Source organism: Macrobrachium rosenbergii, chromosome 32 (assembly GCF_040412425.1).
Source record: "Macrobrachium rosenbergii isolate ZJJX-2024 chromosome 32, ASM4041242v1, whole genome shotgun sequence".
Lineage (NCBI taxonomy): Eukaryota > Metazoa > Arthropoda > Malacostraca > Decapoda > Palaemonidae > Macrobrachium > Macrobrachium rosenbergii.
The window spans coordinates 1,037,349-1,057,841 of NC_089772.1; the positions used below are offsets into that span (position 1 = coordinate 1,037,349).

The 20,493-nt window shown below is 38.7% G+C and overlaps 1 protein-coding gene across 1 annotated transcript in view; it reads right to left on the reverse strand.

Annotated features, from left to right (window-relative positions):
- The window catches only part of LOC136855734 (uncharacterized), a 44,230-nt gene extending 42,852 nt beyond the window's left edge, over positions 1–1,378 (reverse strand). Inside the window, 2 exon segments of the mRNA XM_067133103.1 lie at positions 1,093–1,132; positions 1,307–1,378. Coding sequence (XP_066989204.1) covers positions 1,093–1,132; positions 1,307–1,378 — 112 coding nt within the window.
- Positions 1,379–20,493: the final 19,115 nt, after the last annotated feature.

Here is a 20,493-nt window from a genome sequence, read left to right on the forward strand (position 1 = left end):
AGCCACCTAGCAAGTTAGACATTTTGGAGCCAAAAGCATACGAAATAGTTCGACTTTTATCGTGGCTAATTACATTAGCAAGCTAACATAGAATGTATGCATTTATTATATATCTTAGTGAGAGGGTTATAGTTTCATTTTAGAACTCGGGAGATTTAGGTCCATTGTTAGCTTGAGAATATTCAAAAACCCAGATAGAGCATAGTACTAATTAACTCTTTCGGTTGTTAGCTTAGCCCATTCTTGTTATTGCAGTCAGTTATCAGCATGTAAGGTTCTCTCTCTCTCTCTCTCTCTCTCTCTCTCTCTCTCTCTCTCTCACACACACACACACACGCGCGCGCGCTGGCGTGAGCTCACTAAACTTTGGAGCATTCAATTTATAATTAGTCAGACCTCTTTTTAGACTAATTATTGTAAACCGTACTGAAAAAAAGATGCCCATAAAATTCTTAGCCGAGGCCCATAAAACTCAGCCACGGCCCGGTGGTGTCCTATGTTGTTGGTACCTGTAGCACTGCCAGAAGTACGATTATGGTTATCTTTAACCTTAAATAAAATAAAAACTACTGAGGCTAGAGGGCTGCAATTTGGTATGTTTGATGATTGGAGGGTGGAAGATCAACATAACAATTTGCAGACCTCTAGCCTCAGTAGTTTTTAAGATCTGAGGGTGGACGGACAGACAAAGCTGGCACAATAGTTTTCTTTTACAAACAACTAAAAACTAGAGCATAATTTAGAGGGTGCAACATCAGCAAATAATCATTTTCATCATCATCCAAAGCTAGCCGGGAGAACAGAAGGTTATACATCAGCTGCCTAATTTTTTTTTTTTTTAGCGTGAGTCATCTAATGGAATCTCGTCTAATCGGAATGATTTTGGCGTGCCTCAGCCTTAGATTTGGAATGAAAACTGATAAAGTCATATTGGTCGAAAGTGGTTGACAGTTAATTGCCTAGGTTTCGTAGGGTCTGTCTTACAAGATAAACTGCCTCTGGTGAGAGTGGCGTGATCTGGAAAAAAAACTGAAGAAGTGACCTGACAGACTTCATCTTGTTAGTTCACAAGATTTTTTATTTTGTTCTCACAGGCAACTTGAACATGCTGATGCGTTCCTTTCTGTGATGACTGAGGAAATAAGAAACAACATAAAAACAATTGAATATCATCTCTAAACACCGCCAGCGAGAATTTTCTAATGCACTCGACACAGACTCGTACTTCAGTCAAAATGTCAATAAAATATTTTGGCTCCATTGCTCAAGGAACGAAGAATGGTCCTGATAAGATATATGTACTAACCCTGGCTGCAGGGGCAACTGCAGCAGCAGCAATTGTAGAGAAGAGGAAGAGGAACCAGGAAGAAGACGCCATAACGCACCAGCGAGAAGGGCAAACAGCTAACTAGTATCGGATCCCAGCGAGAAGCAATTAAATAGCCGAGGTGCGGATCTGACCAAAACTCGGTCATCTGAAGCACCTCATTACAACGTGTCATAATAGAGCATCATTTATTTGCATTAACATCGCAACAGGTGACTCATTAATTCAGCTTACCTTTTAATGTTCTGAGTTAAGCTGTCATATCTTTAGGTCGCGCTGCTTGACTTGGTTACGTAATCGTCAGCAGTGTAAGTTGGCGAGAGAGAGAGAGAGAGAGAAGGATGTTCTGTAGGTGAGCAGTGTCTAGACTCAGAGCTGTCCACTTGAGATGCACACTAACATTTTATCGTCTTGATTTACAGGATTTGGTTAAAAGACATTAGAAAATTCAGATCTACTCTTTAAAAGAAAGCTCATACCTAATCTCCATGAAGAAAACGCTGAAATCGGGAATAAATCCCTTTTTAGATCAAAGGCCAGTGCATCTTTTCATGGTACTGCCATTCTGAGCCGCTAGTCAGATAGACTCATATGTTCTAGATTGACGTTTGAGTCAATTTTCTAAAATTTCACATTACATTTTTCTTTGCGAAAAAGTATTATACAGGCTGCAATATTTACAGGCCACTTCACTTCCTCTTTGTACTGTATAGGGTCGATGAAAAGGTATATAAAGAAGTGCTTTGAAGCCACCCATTTGTTTGATAATACCCCTGATGCAATTAAGAAACCATGGAATTTTATACCTAATTGGACGCACCCAAGACAGTCTTGGCAATCAACACTTCTTACATGGGGGAAGGGTCAGGGGAATCTTATTTGAACAACGAGACTCTGGAGAGGAGAAAATTGCATAGCTCCAGGGAACCTCATAAACAAGCTGGGTGAATAAAGAAAAAACAGAGAGCTCTATCACGTGATCAAATGTAGTGGTTAGAATCCTGCTTGGATATTGACTCTAAAACAATTGGGCTAAAACTGTACTTGTCTCCTCAATGGCTGCAGCAACACAGCCTTGCGACACCTTTCAAAAATACTGTACTGACATTTGTATTAATCTTTGTATATATTTATTTGTGTTCACCAGAAAACCTGTTAAGTGACAGCAGCTCTCGCTTTGCACGAATTCTCATTTCCTTGGAAATTGAAATCTTTTGGGAATGATGTTCCACGTTAACGCAGTCTTGCGTTCCTGGAATTATTTGAAAACTTGCTGGATGTGAACAGCAGAAAAGAGCGAGGCCTGAATTCAACCAGAGTAGAAGGGGTTAGTGCAAGTTTGAAAGTGCCTTGGAAATTGAATGCTTAGGATATAAAGGGCAATTAAAGGATTGAAAAACAAAGACGACAAATTCGTGGGATTCCAATAAAGATAGTTCAGTAAAGTGATGGAAGCGTGACTGAGGGGCTGACCAAGATGTGTAGGGAAAAGTTCTGATACAGGAAGGCTTCCAGAGCGATAACATCATTTCGTTTATCACAGAAACCGTATGATAATATTCTGACAGAAGAGTAAGAAAGCCGGAAGAAGAATTGGTAGGGGAGAGCAGTATGGTTTAAAACACGGAAGAGAGTGTATGAATCAAGAATTTATTTTTAAACAGTCGTGTGAGAAGTTTTAGAGTAAAGAGAAAAAACTGTATGTGACGTACATAGGCCTAAAATGTTTTTAATAGAATTGACAGAGATGCCAGGCAGGCCTAAAATGATTAAAAGTTTTATGATGCCAGAGATTGACAGAGATGGCTGTTGTAAAAAAGGGTAACTTAGGTTTACTAAAAGCTGATTAACAAAAGTTAGATTTATGATGCCAGAACCAATTGGTTCTTAGCAACGGGACCTTAGATATTGTGAATCCGAAGGGCATTATAGCGAGAAATTAATTTTATTACCAGAAATAAATTCCTCTAAAGTGAATTGGTCCGAAAACAACAAAATGGTCGAAAACAATGGTGCGTTGTCTCTAAGGCTGTTTTAGGACGGAGCGATAAGAGAAGTTAGAGAAAGAACAATAGAAGTCGGTGCAAATTTGTCAGAAAGGACGATGGATCATGAATGGAGCGTTGAAAGTTGAGATGGGATAACAAAGAGAAGTTGTGTAGACAGATGAAGGAGTTCGATAATACTTGCCGGAGAAGAAAGCTGAAACTAAATGCTAGTAAGAGCAAAGTTATATTGGCCAATGGAAACCAGATGATTCAATCAGTATTAAGAATTGTGGTAAAAGAATGGTAGTCGCTAATTCACGCAAGTATTTTGGAGTAAATGTTACGTTTATGTTATGATGAGAGAGGACACAAGTTGCAAAGTAGGTGAAATGAGGAAGGTAGTACTGTCTATGCAAAAGATTAGGAAGAGAAGAGGATATAGAAGTTATGAGAGAATATTTGAGACAACTCTCATTTATTAAAGTAAAGTGTAGAAGCTCCGTGCTAATAAAAAAAATTGATGCCGTGGATTGTCTGACTAAAGGGATGAGAAATATGGAGATTTGGCAGAAGAGAAGGTAGAAAGAGCTAGAGAAGGAGAAAAGATAGATCCAAGTATTTTTGGATGGTCTGCTCATGCGGAGAGAATGGAGGGTAATAAGTTATTGCAAGACAGAAGAAAATAGTGAAGTATATGAATAATGCTGCCAAAGTGTTCTGCACGAATACTCTATTCGGCAGTTAAGGGATGAAAGTAGTCATGTTTCCCTGAAACCTCCACCCTTTGGAAAAAGCTTATTTTTGAAAAACAAAAAACACAACAGAGTGGTCAGAGACGACGGTCTATTGTTTTTAAAGAAGAAGCCCACGTTCGAATGCTTTCTGGGATGAAGCACTTAACAATTACAATTCCCTCTGGTTATTAAGTTATTTGATATTAAAGATTATAGTGAATAAAAAGTCACGCATGAAGAATATTAAAGGATTATCATGGCTTAATATTTGTGAATAAAAAAGTCATATATGAAGAAATATATAATACATATATATATATATATATATATATATATATATATATATATATATATATATATATATATATATATATATATATATATATATATATATATATATATATATATTTATATAATATGAACCTTTGATACTTCTGGATTCTGGGCGGCAACGGATAATCACAAGTTCTTTACATTATCAAGAAATCTACTGTATTTTATTAAACATCTGACTAAGTAGACTGATTAAGGCAACTCCGTAGATGAATAAATCAAGGGAAAATCTGTGCCTTAGGGCCTTCTTCACGTGAGGGAAGATTACATAAACTCAAGGGTTCTCTTAACTAATTATATTTACATAATAAACACAGATCAGAGGAATGACGAATTACTGGGCAGGTAATAATAAGGGCCTGCTAAATGATGAATCCTGCACAGGAGAAATATCCTACGCCAATGATGTCTTCATAACAGGAACATCGCAAAGGGGTAGATTAAGGGGTGGCATAAGGCCACCACACATGGGATAGAGCTGAGTGGTTCCACAGCCAGAGCCAATCTTCGTCAAGATGACGATGTCCTCATTCAATAGGGTGCCGATGCTGGAGGAGGGAATTATGGGGATGCTACGACAAAGTATACTGGTTCGAACCTCAGGGTCAAACATGTGGAGGGTACAAGGGACAAGCAAAGGTAAGTACATCTGTCTTTGGTGGGGTTCTGAGTGCTTCTTTCTCTCTCAACTGCTGTGGCATGGTCTATTTCTAACCTTGGGGAGATGGTGCAAAGGTCAATCTCTTCCTCGTGTCTTTGGCAAGCATGTGGGCATTCAGTCAGGCCTCGTGGAGAGGTCACCATTCCCGAGTGGCGTGGCACCAACTTTCTCTTTTCTGGCTCCTCCCTTGCCCATTGTCTGATGCTGTCGAGGAAGGCATCTTCAAAGGTCACCTGGAAACAAGGCCTTAGACAGTCATTTTGAACAGAGAGAGTATAGTTAAAGGCTTAACCATTTTGGGAGTGAAGGAGAGAGTTGACGAAGGGGCGAATGAAAACTCACAGTTTTGGTAATTAAAACAATTTAAATGAATTTTATCCCTTTCTTCATTACCTTACAGATGTAAAAAGTTTCCTTTGTTGAGATTGCTATATATATATATAAAGAATATTTATATACATACACACATATATATATATATATATATATATATATATATATATATATATATATATATATATATATATATATATATATATATCATATATATATATATATATATATATACGGGTTATATATATACATATACATATTTCACAGACCATTTGACAAAGGACTGATACACAGTATTACATATCACAAATATATGTACTACAGAGCAGTATTGATGAACATACACACCCATTTGAGACTACAGGTCCCCACTGACAGGTGTCAGAGTAAGAGTGATTTCAAAACTCATTTGGGTAGTGTATGATAAGTGTGGATAATACGCTGAAAAAGGGCTGCAACTGCTGTTGTGAGTCAGTTGTTTCACTGGTCTCTTACAATAAACTTCTTTGTAGGATGTCGTTTCATTGCAAACCCAACATTGCACAATGAGTTTTTGAGCCAAGCCATGCCCCTGATACATCAACCACCCCAGACCACGCGAAGGTGTGCCTCTCCTGCAATGCCAAGGGCCTCGTCACTGGCCATGATGCAAGCACAGACGTTAATTGTGGACCAGCAATGCGCCATCCTTTCCCTGCAGGATGCCCTTCCTGGTTCTGGATCACGTGCTGGCAAAGTCCCTGTCTCTGCTGCCCCAGAGAAATGTGATGTTGTGATATCCTCAGCAGTGTTCAGGTCCTGGAGACGTTCGATGGTGTTTTGGATTCATCTCAACAAGTTTCCGCCGCAGGATGTTGTCTTGTACATTAGACTCAACTGTGTTCTGGCACTACAACATGCACTGGATGCTCAGTAGTCAGACGCCAAATGGAACACCCCCTACCCCAGACATGGCTCTGGATGCCATCGGAAACATTGTGTTACGGTCGTCAAATCAGGCAGTGCAGTGGTCAGAATACTTTGCTCTCATCCAAGGGTGCAAGGAGTCCATGAGCGAGTATTTCTCAAGGTGCACCCAAAAAGCCACTGATTTTGACTTTCAGTGTCCTAAATGTGGGGAGTGCTTAGCTGAATATATGCTATTACATGAAATAATGGTAGGTCTTAGTGATCCTGTGTTAAAAAGGCATGTATTTCAAGCATGTGATACATTTAAAATTGTAGATGCCCTTCAGGCTATGTGTTGTATTTTTGAAGCTGTGCACCAAGATGTTGAAAGTGTCCTGGTTGTCGTTGCACGGGAGTCAGCCAGCTTTTCGAGTGATGACACAGACCCAGATGTAGCGGTGTTGTGCAGTAATTCAAATGCGAAGCAATGCAGGAACTGTGGGGGATGCCATTCCCCTGGTTGAGCATCATGCCCAGCAAAAGGTATGATGTGTCATGGATGCCAAAACGTATGGAACTTCCAGAAATGCTGCAGGAGTATGAAGAAGGTGATGCTTGCCTCGAGTGTGGTGATCATTGCAGAGACGCACCTTTTCCCCCACCCTACAACCAAGGTTTGTTTCTCCCATGGGAGAGGGAGGTCAGTGTCCACATTCGCCATAGCAGACACAGGAGCTCAGATCTGCATTGCCAGACCCATGATGCTTTCAACCCTGCATATAAAAACTAGGATTGCAACCTCGAACAGGTCTGAGGGATGTAGTTAATCTTCGAGTGAGATGCCTTGGGTCACCAGCATGCACCATTGAAATAGGTGGGCGATGCTTGAAGCAGGAGGTTTACTTCATGCCAATGGCCAAGAACTTTTATATGTCATTGAATGCCTGCAAGGAGCTGGGATTAGTACCACTGGGTTTCCCTCACCCTTCCCCCCTCATTGCATCAGCTGATGTCACTAGTGAAGCAGTCTCACAGCCCCATTCCCCTCAGACAACGAAGCCAGCCACCATACTGATTCCAGCCATAGAGGAAAACGTCCCAAGACTGGAAGAATGACTGTTATGTTACTTTTCATCTACAACCTTCAACACGACCAGGGAACCTTTACCTGTGATGACGGGCAAACAATACCACATACATTTATTGCCTGATGCTGTACCTTATGCCTGTCATATGCCAGCAGCAATCCCTAAACATTGGGAAGAGGAGGTCAAGGCCCAGCTTGACAAAGACAATTCAGATATAGATAGTATATACATATACTATATATATATATATATGCATGTACTGTATATAGATGGATAGGCAGATAAATATATATGTATACATTATTTTATATATGTATATATATCTGTGTGCATGTTATTCATTGTTCTTCAGCACAAACAAGCCATTCTTCAGAACAAACCAACCAGTCTTTGAACAACCCAACCATTCTTCAGAACCTTGCTTCTGCACTCAGCAAACGACTGATTGTCGTGCGTATGTAACTTACCGCTCACCTCAAAAGTAATGTGATCTCACCACACATTGAGTTCCACTCCAAGTCTGCGTCATTTGCGATTTGGGCCATGTTATCACCACTCTGCGCCTGTCATGCTACTCACCAGTGTGTACATATTGCATCACTGGCCCAGTGGTTTCACTGCAAAAAAGTTAAGTATACCTTAGTTTTACCAGACCACTGAGCTGATTAACAGCCCTCCTAGGGCAATTTTGAGTGCTTGCAAATTTTGCACTCATAGCCCAGTTGCATCATTTCAACGCCCCATCCACACCATGAGTGCCACATATCTGGTCCTCCGGACCCCTGGCACCCAAGTGCCAAAACAACACCATCACTACTGTGTATCATAACACAATCTGCACCTGTGGCCCTTGATACCGAGTGGCATCCATATCTGTCCTGCAGACCAATCAGTTAGTTCTCTGGAACAATTTCACACTAGTGCCAGTGCCCCCTTACCAAAATGGCACTCCCATTAATAGTGGTGCCACTTACTGGTCCCTGCCATTGCATAATCACACCCTGCTAAAGCAGAGTGCCATTTCCATTCCATGCAATTGCTTGCCTGGCTAACAATCTCCCTACTCCACACCTTACTCACTCCATCCCAAGACCAGTGCAACACGGCCTCACACACCAGCACCATGGCGGAAAGTTACAGTCTTCATGGGTATGGGGAAGGAGGCAGGTCTCATGGGAGAAGCACTCGACCGATGGGTGCAGGAAGAGCTAGATGCTTTACTCCAGAGAGAGAGACAGCAGAGAGAAGAAGAAATGAAGGAGAGAGAAGCAAAGGAGGAGGAACAGAGGCAGCATGAGCCAGCTCTAAAGGACAAGGGGATCCAGCTGAAGCAAGTCCGACAAGCTAATGCAGCAGCCTCGGCCCAATCACAGCCAGCTACTCCACCACCTTCCATGCCTCATTCACAACTATCGAGTACCACCTCAGTGATCCCAAAGTGGAACGAAGACGAGCCAGAAGCTTGGTTAGACCTAATGGAACACGTCTTTGGGAACTTCTCTCCTACCAAAGTGGAGATCTCCCTGCTCCTTGGAAAGCACATGGGTGGAAAGGGCCTGGGAACAAACCCCAGTCTCCCAAATGACAGGCCAGGGCGCGGCCAATTGATCCACAAAGGTCAGAAAAGAAGTTGGAATTGAGTACTTCTGTAGTTGAGTTTTTCCTGGGCAGGCTGCCGCCTAACATGCCAGCGAATTTTACCCAAATTCCAACCCTTCTTCGTGAATATCAGTGTGTATATATATATATATATATATATATATATATATATATATATATATATATATATATATATATATAAACTGGCCTTAAAACCAGATGACCAAGAACTGGTTATTTATACAACCATGTTATGAGTTGTCAGAGTTCAGGTGTTTTCCTTCGTAGCTCATCGTTGTAACAAATGATAAAATCAAAACCTTTCTCATATGCTTCACTTTGCATTTTACAATTTCTGAAATACATCGCCTGTTACGAAGAGATGAAGACAGCTGTACTTTTAAATGCTGAAAAGCGCAATTATAATGGCAGAACGCCAGCAGGATATGAGGAAAGAATTTCGTTGCAGTGAAGTATGTAATTAATCATTTAATATACACTTCGAGGAAAACAGCAAACTGCAATCTCTATATAATGATGTCATTTGCATAAAAAAAACTAGAACACAAGGAAAGTTCTCAATAAACTCTCGTGATTTCCTGATATTCAGAGAAAATTTCCATTTCAGATCAAGACCCTGAACACCGACCGATGTCGTCGCAACTGAAATGTCTGGAGCAAGACTCAAATGACTGGGTGCTCAATTAATTACCCTGTTCCCATGTTCGTCTTGTAATGACTGGCTGGCTGCGCGAGGCTGCATGCCTTTCACTAATGACCACACTTAAACATCAAAAAGTTTCGACGTTGAAAATCTTGTGGGAGTCAGCGTTTTATTTGTTACGTTTGACTGAGAGACAACAAAACTAATTTTGTGTAAATTTCATTATATAATTATTAGATAGACCCGGTGCGATATTGAACATATGCTGCAACAGCAGTTTTTTCAATTATAGGACTGATCAATGAAGAAGAACTAAAAGTTAACACGTTCTGCAATATCATAGATTTAAATTCAATTATAAGAATAAAACAGGCATCAAGAAAGTTTATTAAGTTATTAAAATGAATTGGGGTAAAACTTTCAAATAACTAAAGTTTCCATCTAAGAATAGCTGGATGTGATTTTGCATCACGTGGCCTATTCTTAAATTGGAAATGGATACTGTTATATTTTATGCTGACGAAATCTTCAAAATACAAACACCAGTTTGAAAAATATAAATGAACCTTCTGTTGACAAGAGTCATACATTTATAGTAAAATTCCTCGGTACCTTTTCAGAAGTGTTTCATGAGCATGTCCTGGTTATGTCCTTCTACATTCGATGTCGAGGAATAACTTATCCTGAAAACACCTCGTTCACGTTAGAAATGTGATCACAATTACCATATCAATGAACAACCTCGTTCACAGATCACCATGAAGATAGATGATGAGACCCGTCGGAATCTACTGTACAGTACCTCGCTCCCAGATTTTGGAATGGGCTGCCAGTTAAAATGGAATCTTGCAAACTAAAAGAGCATGTTATTTGGCTACCTGTCTCACCTCTTATCATCTCAGAGTATTCTGGGTTAAACTGAAGTAGAATAACTGGATCAAGATAAAAACATGAAAATGTCCCGAAGTCTTCTAGAAACCCAATGAAACGGCCACTTTTTTTATACTATTTTAGAAGATTACCTGACCAAAATAAATATTAACTTACTGAATATTTTGTCATGACAATACTGAGTATCCTCAAACGTGATTAACATCTAGCAGATACGAAGTTCTTTCAGTATTAGTTCAGTGCACAGTCCTAAAGATACAAAAGGAAAATAAAATCAGAGTGATAAACTGATCTTGTATGTGGTTCTGTAACCTGTGTTTTACACAGGTTCCATAATAAAAAAACTTATATCTAAAGACGAGAATTAGATGAAAAAGATTCAAAGATTTTAATAAAAAATAGACAATTCATTCAGAAGCGCAACCATCCTTCTAAGGAGTCGAATAAAATGTCTCACAACTAGTTTTGGATATATGGTATGTCGGATAGACGAGAAACCGTCGACAGACTTAAAGTTGTTGTGGGGGGGGGAAGGTATCGTTATTCAGAAGTGAATGGTACAACGGGAGAAAATAAAGTAGGCCTACGCAAGGAGAGCTAAGTGAAGTATGCGCCATGTCCATATGCCTGTACGATCGTTTAGGGCTAAATGGCGATTTTTCTGAGATGAACCTGAGTCACCTTTCCCCTAGGAACATTAAGCTGTCATTCCTAGCTAAAACTGAAACTTACCAATATGCTTGAAATGGTCCTTCAACTCAAAAGCACATTATAGGCAAAAAGATAAATTAACCTCCAGTATGAAAATTTGCATATTCTTAAATGAAAGGCCTAGGCTACTGGCCTTATATCCTTTTCTACCCTGGCTACTCCCCACTGTAGCTGGGTAGCTACCAGGTACATAATTCTCAACTTAGGTTAATAGAGGCCCTAATTGATTTATCAAGAAACGGACTTGAGTCGTTCCCCAGCCAACTCCTCCGCTCGTGTAAGGAAGTGTGCTTGCATGTGGCTTTTCTCAGGCATCAATGTAGTCATTCGTACAGAATTCCTCAAATGTCATTTTGACTAGAATGTGTAATGATTACGCCTACTCTCCAGTATCATGAATGTATCATTTACAAATATGGATTGCAAACACATATCATACCTCAGCCAACTAACAAATATCTTTTCTGAAACCAAGTTGTGTAAGCATTTGTGTCTTGGTATTTCGTATGGGATCAACCCTCCCCTGCCCCTCCTCTTCTGCCATAAAATATGTTATTAGAATACAAAAGTCAGGTAGTCGATGTGTGCCCATCTCTCAGTAAGTAACTAAGAACATCATATGCGAAAACTTCAAATGGTTGTCTCAAATTACACCTCCAGCTCAAAGGGGTGATTAATGTGTATAGTCGCGTCGAGGCGTTCTCCCATGGACTTAATCTTCCAGATACCTTTTTCCAAAATACCTGGATCTTCAAGTTCCCCTGGAGGCATCTGGAGGTAACTGTAAGCAAGAGATCGACCGAGCGAAAAGGCATCGTTGCCTCTTTGAAGGAATCTTACGAGAATACCATCACGCCATATGCCCTTGTAGCCCAGGAGAAGCTTCGATGAGTCATTTATTTCACAAAATTCCCTGTACATATTTGACAAGTCAAACTGCATTGTTATTTTAAGTGAGGTTTCGTATGTTAAAACGGCCAATCAATGGGAAGCTGCTTATCTGCAACTCTCTTAACCTCACCCATTTTTACATCTGTAACGTAGCTGAGAAAGAAATAAAAATTAATTTCAATTATTAATTACTAAAACTGTGGGTTTCCACTCGCCCCTTCATAAACTCTCTCCTTCATTCCCCAAAATCGTTAAGCGTAACCACTCTCTCTGTTCACAATGACTGCCCTAAGGACTTTTCCAGATACCTTCTTGGCATCAAGCAAGGCAAGGGCAGAGCCAAAAAGAGAAAGTTGGAGCCCCACCCCGCTCTAAAACTCCTCCAGGAGGGTTTTCTGATGCCATGCGGTCATTATAGAAAATGTGACGAAGATTGACCTTTGCGCCATCTACAAGGGACGCGATACGTGATCCCGAAGGTTATTTATAGATGATGCAACAGAAATTGGGAGAGAGAATGTGCTGAACACCACCTGAGGACAGATATCCTTACCTCGCCTGTCCTTTTGAACCTTCCACGTGTTCGACCCCGTGGCTCAAACCAGTATACTTTGTAGTGGCATTATAACTCCCTCCTCCATAGCCAGAGCCCTATCGAACAAGGACACCATCATCTTGATGAAGGTAACGTACTGGAATAAGGTTCTTAGTCAGTCATGATTCCTGTTATTTCTCTGCCTGATTTTTCTTTTATTTTCCATTGTGCGATCACCTTCAGTAATTTGAGTTGGAGTATTCAGTGTTAACGTAATTATGCATTAGTGTTGAACTGAGTTATTTGACACCATCTTGCATATATTTGCAGATAGGCCTCGACTGTGGGATCTCTCGACTCCATCCATGTGCAGTCCCCCTTCTATCCCCCACTGCAATGTTCCTGTCATGAAGACATCATCGGAGTAGAATATTTATTCTGTGCAGGATTCATTATTTTAGCAGGCTCTTGTTATTACCTGCCCAGTAATTCGTCATTCTTCTGCCCTATGTTTTATGTAAATATAATTAATTAAGAGAACCCTTGAGTTTACATAATTTCCCTCACATGAAGAAGGCCCTAAGACATAGATTTCCTTTGTTTTGTCTACGAATTGTCCTAATATTGAGTCAGGTGTGTAATAAATAAAAGGAACTCCCTATGTTCATCCGTTGCTGCCCATAGTCAAGTAAGTGACCCCGGTCATTCGTAGAAATGTATATATATATATATATATATATATATATATATATATATATATATATATATATATATATATATATATATAATATATATATATATATATATATATATATATATATATATATATATATATATATATATATATATATATATATATATAAACCCAGCAATTCCTGATCTGTTCAATTTTACTAACACTAGAAAAAATAGATTTAATCTGAAAAAAGTTCTTCCTAATTTTTCCTTTTTAAACTCTTATCAACATACAGTACAAATGTCGATGAAACTGGTCATTGGTTAAGCATTCAAGTACTCATTACCTGTAACCATTGCATTAGTGCTGCATTATTATGGACCCTTTAATTTCTGGATAAAATGGTTGTTCAAAGGGGAGGTTTTCCTTTTCCCCTCCGTTGTAAGGATTCAGACCATCTTGGGAAAATACCTTGTTTTGGCTCCCTTCAAAAGCTTTTTTTAACGAGGAACTTTCACCAACCATTGCCTGTAATACTTTTGCCCCTACAGTTAGCGCGTGTTACGCGTTTTGCAGAGCGCCATTTCTACATCGTGTTGAGTGCAGCGATGTCATACTTTCACCCGATGAGACCTTCAAGGTCTTTCACAACTGAACGTGGCCTTTTTCATGATGGCAAATGACGGTTTCTTCATTTTGATTTTAGGACCTTGATTTGCTTTTCTCGTTGTCTATTTTGTGAAGCGTAATTGGCTAATGAGTTGCCTCACTCATTTGTTCCTTATAAATGAGATCGCTTTTTTGTCAACAATGCATATCAAAGGATATCCTTCCATTCCATCTTTTCCCCACAATCTGATACCTTACTGACAGTCATCGAAAGTTAAGTTCATTTCATACGTTATTCATGCGATGATTATGATTATGATGATAAAATGTGTGGTGCTAGAAGTATTTAAAAATTTTTCTACAAAAAATTTTCGAGATTTTTTTTCACTGTTTTAATTCTTATACATGTTCTGTTACATCAATGTATACCATACAAGATTTTATTACTTTTATACAGTCAAATTAAAAGAAATCGCTTCATATTGGATGTATTCATTGTTTTAAAATCTCATTGCTTATGAAGAAACAGTTTAATAACCACTTCAAGTAATAAAACACTAATGAAGTGTAATATATATATGTATGTATATATATGTATATGTATGTATATATATATATATATATATATATATATATATATATATATATATATATATATATATATATCCTAAGATGTATATTGCTGCCTTCCTAATTCTCATTTCTTTTGATAAAACTGAGCTGCTCATATACCTCACATATAAGTTCATCTCTGAACAACCGTTAAGCAATCTTCCACTTGTGGGCTACTTACGAGGCTAAGAGGCCTTACTGGCACACGGTCAGCTTGATCTCGCAATAGCTGCAGCTAAGGAATCTTTCGGAAGAATACAGAAGACAAAATGGAAACCCTAGCTTTTGCACATTTCTTTGGCAAGGAATAACAAAATTGTATATTACGTTTATAGCATAGTTCCTTCTGTAAAGCAAACATCGGCAAAAGGGTAACAATTTCATTTGCATGGGAAATTTGGAACAACATACACAAAACAGCAATCAGAACAAAGTTATGCATTGTCAAAATATAACAGAGAAATATATAGAAATATAATATATATATATATATATATATATATATATATATATATATATATATATATATATATATATATATATATATATATATATATATATATATATATATATATATATATATATATATATATATATATATTATATATATATATATTATATATATATATATATATATATATATATATATATATATATATATATATATATATATATATATATATATTGGGAAAGTATACTGGCTCACTGCCTTAATTAATAGGTCTTTCAACCAGGCAGTTAGTTAATATGACCTGAAGGGTCCGAGATAGTTCATTTCCGACCCCAAATTATTCCCTTATCTTTACACTTTCACTGCAGAGGCTGAATTCTTTCAGAAAAACTCTAGCTGGCAACTACCACCTGCTCAGGTGAGAGCGGGACATCTAAGGTGGGTGAACGGATGCCCAGGTTTTAGTGCACTCACCTTCAAGCAAAACAGACATCTTTCTCTCTGACTGTCTCCTCACCACTGGAGACAAAGGGACTGTGCTGTAGCCCCACACATTACAAAAGGGGCACTTTTGGAACCACTTGAGGACGACAGTCTCTCTATACCACATCCTCGGAGTCTGCAGCTTCGCTTCTAGCTGGGAGCTAGAATTCATTAACAAGGTAAGAGTTGTCTGAACCAGATTTGGCCTCCATGCTCTCAACCCCTTGCCCACCTTAATTGCCTCTTACCAAGTTCTCTCCCTTCAAGCTCCCTTGCTCTTGAATCTTGATTCAGTCCCCTTGAACAAATGATCTTTTCCATCATCCCTTCTCGCCATTGGTGAATTCTTGAATAACATAAAACTTGAAGTGAGATTTGTGACTGAATTGGATACATGACCCGGCTACCATTTCTAAATATAAAGCCTATCCCTTAGCCTACAGCTAACATTGGGCACTTAAAGCATTTCTACTTTTGTGCATGTCTACATTAGAATTAATCTCGGCATCTCTCTATATTGCAGAGAGGTGTTATGATGCTGTATTGATGCTACTCTGCTCCATCGCATGAGTCCTGCATCCTCGCCCTCCAGGAAGGGCCCACTGAATTGGTGTGCAATTAAGCCCATAACATTTGCTATCTTGAATTCTTGATTTGCATTTACGTGTAGTTTGTAAATAAAGCAGTAAATTTGTTCCCTTAGTCTGCGTTATGCTTCCATCCAGTAATTTTAATTTCCTTCCTGAGTTTACAATGTAAAGGGGTCCCTCTGCACAAGGCCAATAAGCAGTAAGGTAAAGTAAGTAAATTCTCCCCTTTTATTCGTAAAAATATATATACGAGTATATAGTGCTTCTTTGATATTGAGGACCTTTCCCCGCCCCCTCATATCTTCCCTTCCAAAAGGTAAGCTCTTTCTACCATCCTGTTATCCTCCATTCTCTCCACGTAATCCGACCACCTCAAAACATTTTCTCCTTTTTTTCATATGAACTAACTTTTCTACCACATCTTCAGTTTATCTCTAATTTTTCAGCTTTCTTCTTGGCTTACTCCATGTACAAAGCAAACAATATATACCAAAGTTTCGACATTTTTCCTTTCATTTTTATTTAGCATTCACACTTGACTTCCATAAAGGAGCTGCCACTGTACAGTTTCTTCACATCCCCCAACATCTTTTTCTATAGGCACTTCACTTCTGCTACAAACTTTTTGCAGAAATCCTGCTCTCTTCTTTGTTTCATTCTGACTGTCACACTAACCTTTCTTTAACCCCTCTTTCTGACTTTCATTTACCCTTATATATAAGCTTATGGTTGCCAATATTTACTTTTAACTTGGTCTGCTTACAAACACTTTCAAGTTTTTCCACCAATCAAGACCTCTTCTTATGCCGTAAACTTGCAACTAAACTTAATTTTTTTTTATTCCCGTTTCCCTTTCCTTATGATCACAAGTTCACCCTACTGTCTCCATGACTCAGTCTTGAATTTTTCATACGCCTTCCTAGTGATGTTTGGATTACTTTTATTCGTTTCATTTCACATATTTACTTTGGATTAAGAATGAAATAAGTTTGAGAGTTTCTTTTAATTTTATTATCAAAATAATATTGAATAATGATTATCTCCCACAAGGTTATTCAGCCTTTCCTCAATGTAACATGACTGCATGAAATGAAATCTTTATTAACTAACCTTATCACGCGCTTGATGCCAAACACCTGTAAATTTGACTTAGCTTGTTTCATAAAAAGATGTCGGATAGCCTTTGCAAACTGCGTCTGACTCTGTCTTGCCCGTAGAGAGAGAGAGAGAGCGGCGCTTACCAGGCGTCATAAAGTGGATATAGGAGAAAGTCTTGAGGGGCTGGAAGTCGAATCCAAAGCATTTTTGTTGGCGAGTGGAAATTTTCAACCAGAGTGTCTCTCTCTCTCTCTCTCTCTCTCTCTCTCTCTCTCTCTCTCTCTCTCTCTCTCTCTCTCTCTCTCTCTCTCTCTCTACAAAGATAGGGGATTTTTGTCAAGTTTCTTCTCACACTTTAAGAAAATATTGCCCAGAATTAGAAGTCATCTTTATCTGTAAATGAAGATTTTAGCAGTATACTGCATGAATTACCAGCCAATCAAGGAATGTGTTTTCCTCCTTGTTGAATAATTATAATAACCATATTCACTTTAATCATTATTTATTATTATTTGTGGTAAGTCTACATCATTCAAAGAGACTTTCACATAGCCCATAAAGTTTCCATCGCTGTTAACTTTGTGAGTTTTTTTTCACAAGTTTATTGCGCGATTTCGAAAACACAACATCCATAATCAGGAAAGATGACCCAGATTTATCTAAAGAAGGCTCAATCGCAAGGCTTCGGGAAGCTTTTAGGGTCAAAGTTAGAGTGAGCACTGCGTCAAAGGGGGTTGTCAATGGTGTCTTGTCATTCGTGAGAAGACAGGTCGACCCACAAGTAAGAGATTTGGAGAAAAAAACACAATTAATATAAAAGTAAAGTTCTTAAAATCGTAAAAATACTAAAAAGAAAGTTAATACACTTCCTCAAAATTAATATAGAAACTTCAAATGTCAACAATACAAAGTGAAGAACGAGACAATTACAGTGAAATAAAAATATTTCCATAGCCTATGTGCACAACGGTGCTCATTCGCTTGACTAATTTTGAACAGTTGAAATCAACCGTGTACCTGTAATATGAGCTGTTGGTTCTAAAGACCTGAAATCAGCGTATGATTAATGATATTAAGTTCTCTTCGTAACTCAACTGAATAATGAAAATTACAGAAACCTTTATATAGAAAAGCAAGGCTCCAATTTGAACAGAACCCACTGTAGAATTAGTCACCATTTAGTCCTTTTGAAAGCAAGGTGTAGCCTTGCAGATACCACTTCGATGTGATCAGATATTTTCCATGAGAAAAGATAAAAGAAAGGAATACACTCCTCACCGCCTAGAGACAATCTCAGGCGTGCAGTCTGCGTTTTGATAACTCATCCCGAAGCAAGAATGCGATTATCCTTATCGGGGGTCTGTGGCCGAGAAGGCCTGAAATTCACAGGCTGCTTTGTCTGTACTGGTTTTGTCGTGGGTTTTACACCATAATGCAGACGATTTGTTCGTCATTTCATCTTACTTTGGAGCTGCTCCCAATTCGTTTTTGAGGGGAAACATGTGGAGCTCTTCTCATTTTATACCTTATTGGCAACGATCTTTCATTATTGCTCCATCAGCGGTGAGAAAAGGTATTACTCTAGAATAAACGACAATTTACCTATTATTATTATTATTATTATTATTATTATTATTATTATTATTATTATTATTATTATTATTATTATCTTCATAAGCACTTGATCCATCCGGCTTCGAGGACAGAGCCTCGAAATGTTCCAAAATTCCATCGATCGTGGACCCCGAGGTTCTGCATCACGGACCCCGTGCCCCTTGGCGCTTATCTGAATCGTGCCTTCAAAGCAAAGACAGGCAGGTACCTTGTCATTTTACTATTGCAGTTTGGTATTCAGTATGTGATGGTATAGACCACTGGAAAAGGTATATAGCGCAACTGATGCAAAAAATTGAGCCCACAGAAATAATTTCTGTTGCCCCGGAATTTTATTTATGTGATCACTTACATTCAAAGGAAAAGGAAATTTTGCTCAGAAAAATAATGTCAGAAATAAGGAAGTGATTCATCCATTGATTACAATATACTCTTGAAATCCAAGTAACCAAATTTTAAAACTCAGCACCGCACTCGGCGAAAGCCCAATTTGGCAATACTCGTGGTGTATACAAACCTGTAAAGTTTGGCAACGCGTTCTGAAAGAAGTTCCCGAGTCCTGTAAAGTCCTTCACATCCGACCTATAGGGTCTATAACACAAATTATTATCATTATATTGTGAATTGTGTATTTTATTGTCTGTTCAAGTGACCATTCATTATGTATATGTAACATAGTATTTTTGTAACAGACCAGACATTGTTAATCATTATGTTATCTGTATGTACCTGTCCTGTTTTTGTAGAGAAATAGTCTGACCTCAGGTCACCCGTAAATCTTTGCACCCGCGGTCTCTGCGTTATACGCAGTCGTCCGCACGCCGCTTTATAAGCAGGTAGCTTCATCAATAAACTTTTACGGGCCGCTCTTATAAGCGGCTGGCTTCAAGGCCATAAATCTAAAATTCAATAAACTTTTACGGCCTGCTCAAGAAAGCAAGAGCCCGTGCTGGCACAAGGCCAGCTAAATCTGAAACAACATCAATAAACTAGCAGTACTTGTCCTCCTGCTAATTATTGCCCATCTCTCTCACAGTACAGTACCACCTACTGTAAGTAACTGATATGGTTCAGTGGTCAAAAGTCATTGCGCATCGTTATTCCTCAACCAGACAGCGGTTCGAATCCGACTGGTGACGGAAGCACTTATCAATGATAATTCCCCTTGGATGTAAGTTATTTCCAAGGTATAGTGAATTGGTTTAAAAAAAACATCTGTGAGAAATTGTTTCCATGCGATCTCTCCCTCACTGTAGACTTATTAAGATCGTCTGTCTCATAAGAAGCTATTAATTTGAGTTTCCGTTGTGGATTGCCGTCTATCAGGTAACGACAGACAAGAACTGTTACTGTATTTGCATCTGATTTCATGTGAAATCCAGATATATTCGCATGTTTATGTATTCTTTAGAAATACTGTATGTATGTCTCTGTTGCATGTCATAGTAAGGGTGAAAGCACCACATCTAATTCGAGAATGACAATCTTGCATCATTTTGTCTGATTTTTACTATGAGTAACTGAAGTCTAGAGGACTGTTTTAGCTATGATAATTCGTTTTTATATAAGAAATAACTCTAGGGAATGTGTTACACCACGTCTAGTAGTAGTTGAAGGTGTTATTAGATCTTGTCTGTGCCATTAAGCGAGGTCAAGACTCAAGAGATCAGGAAGAGGAAGGAAGGATGGTTGTTCGGCCCTCCGCGCGCCCCTCTAT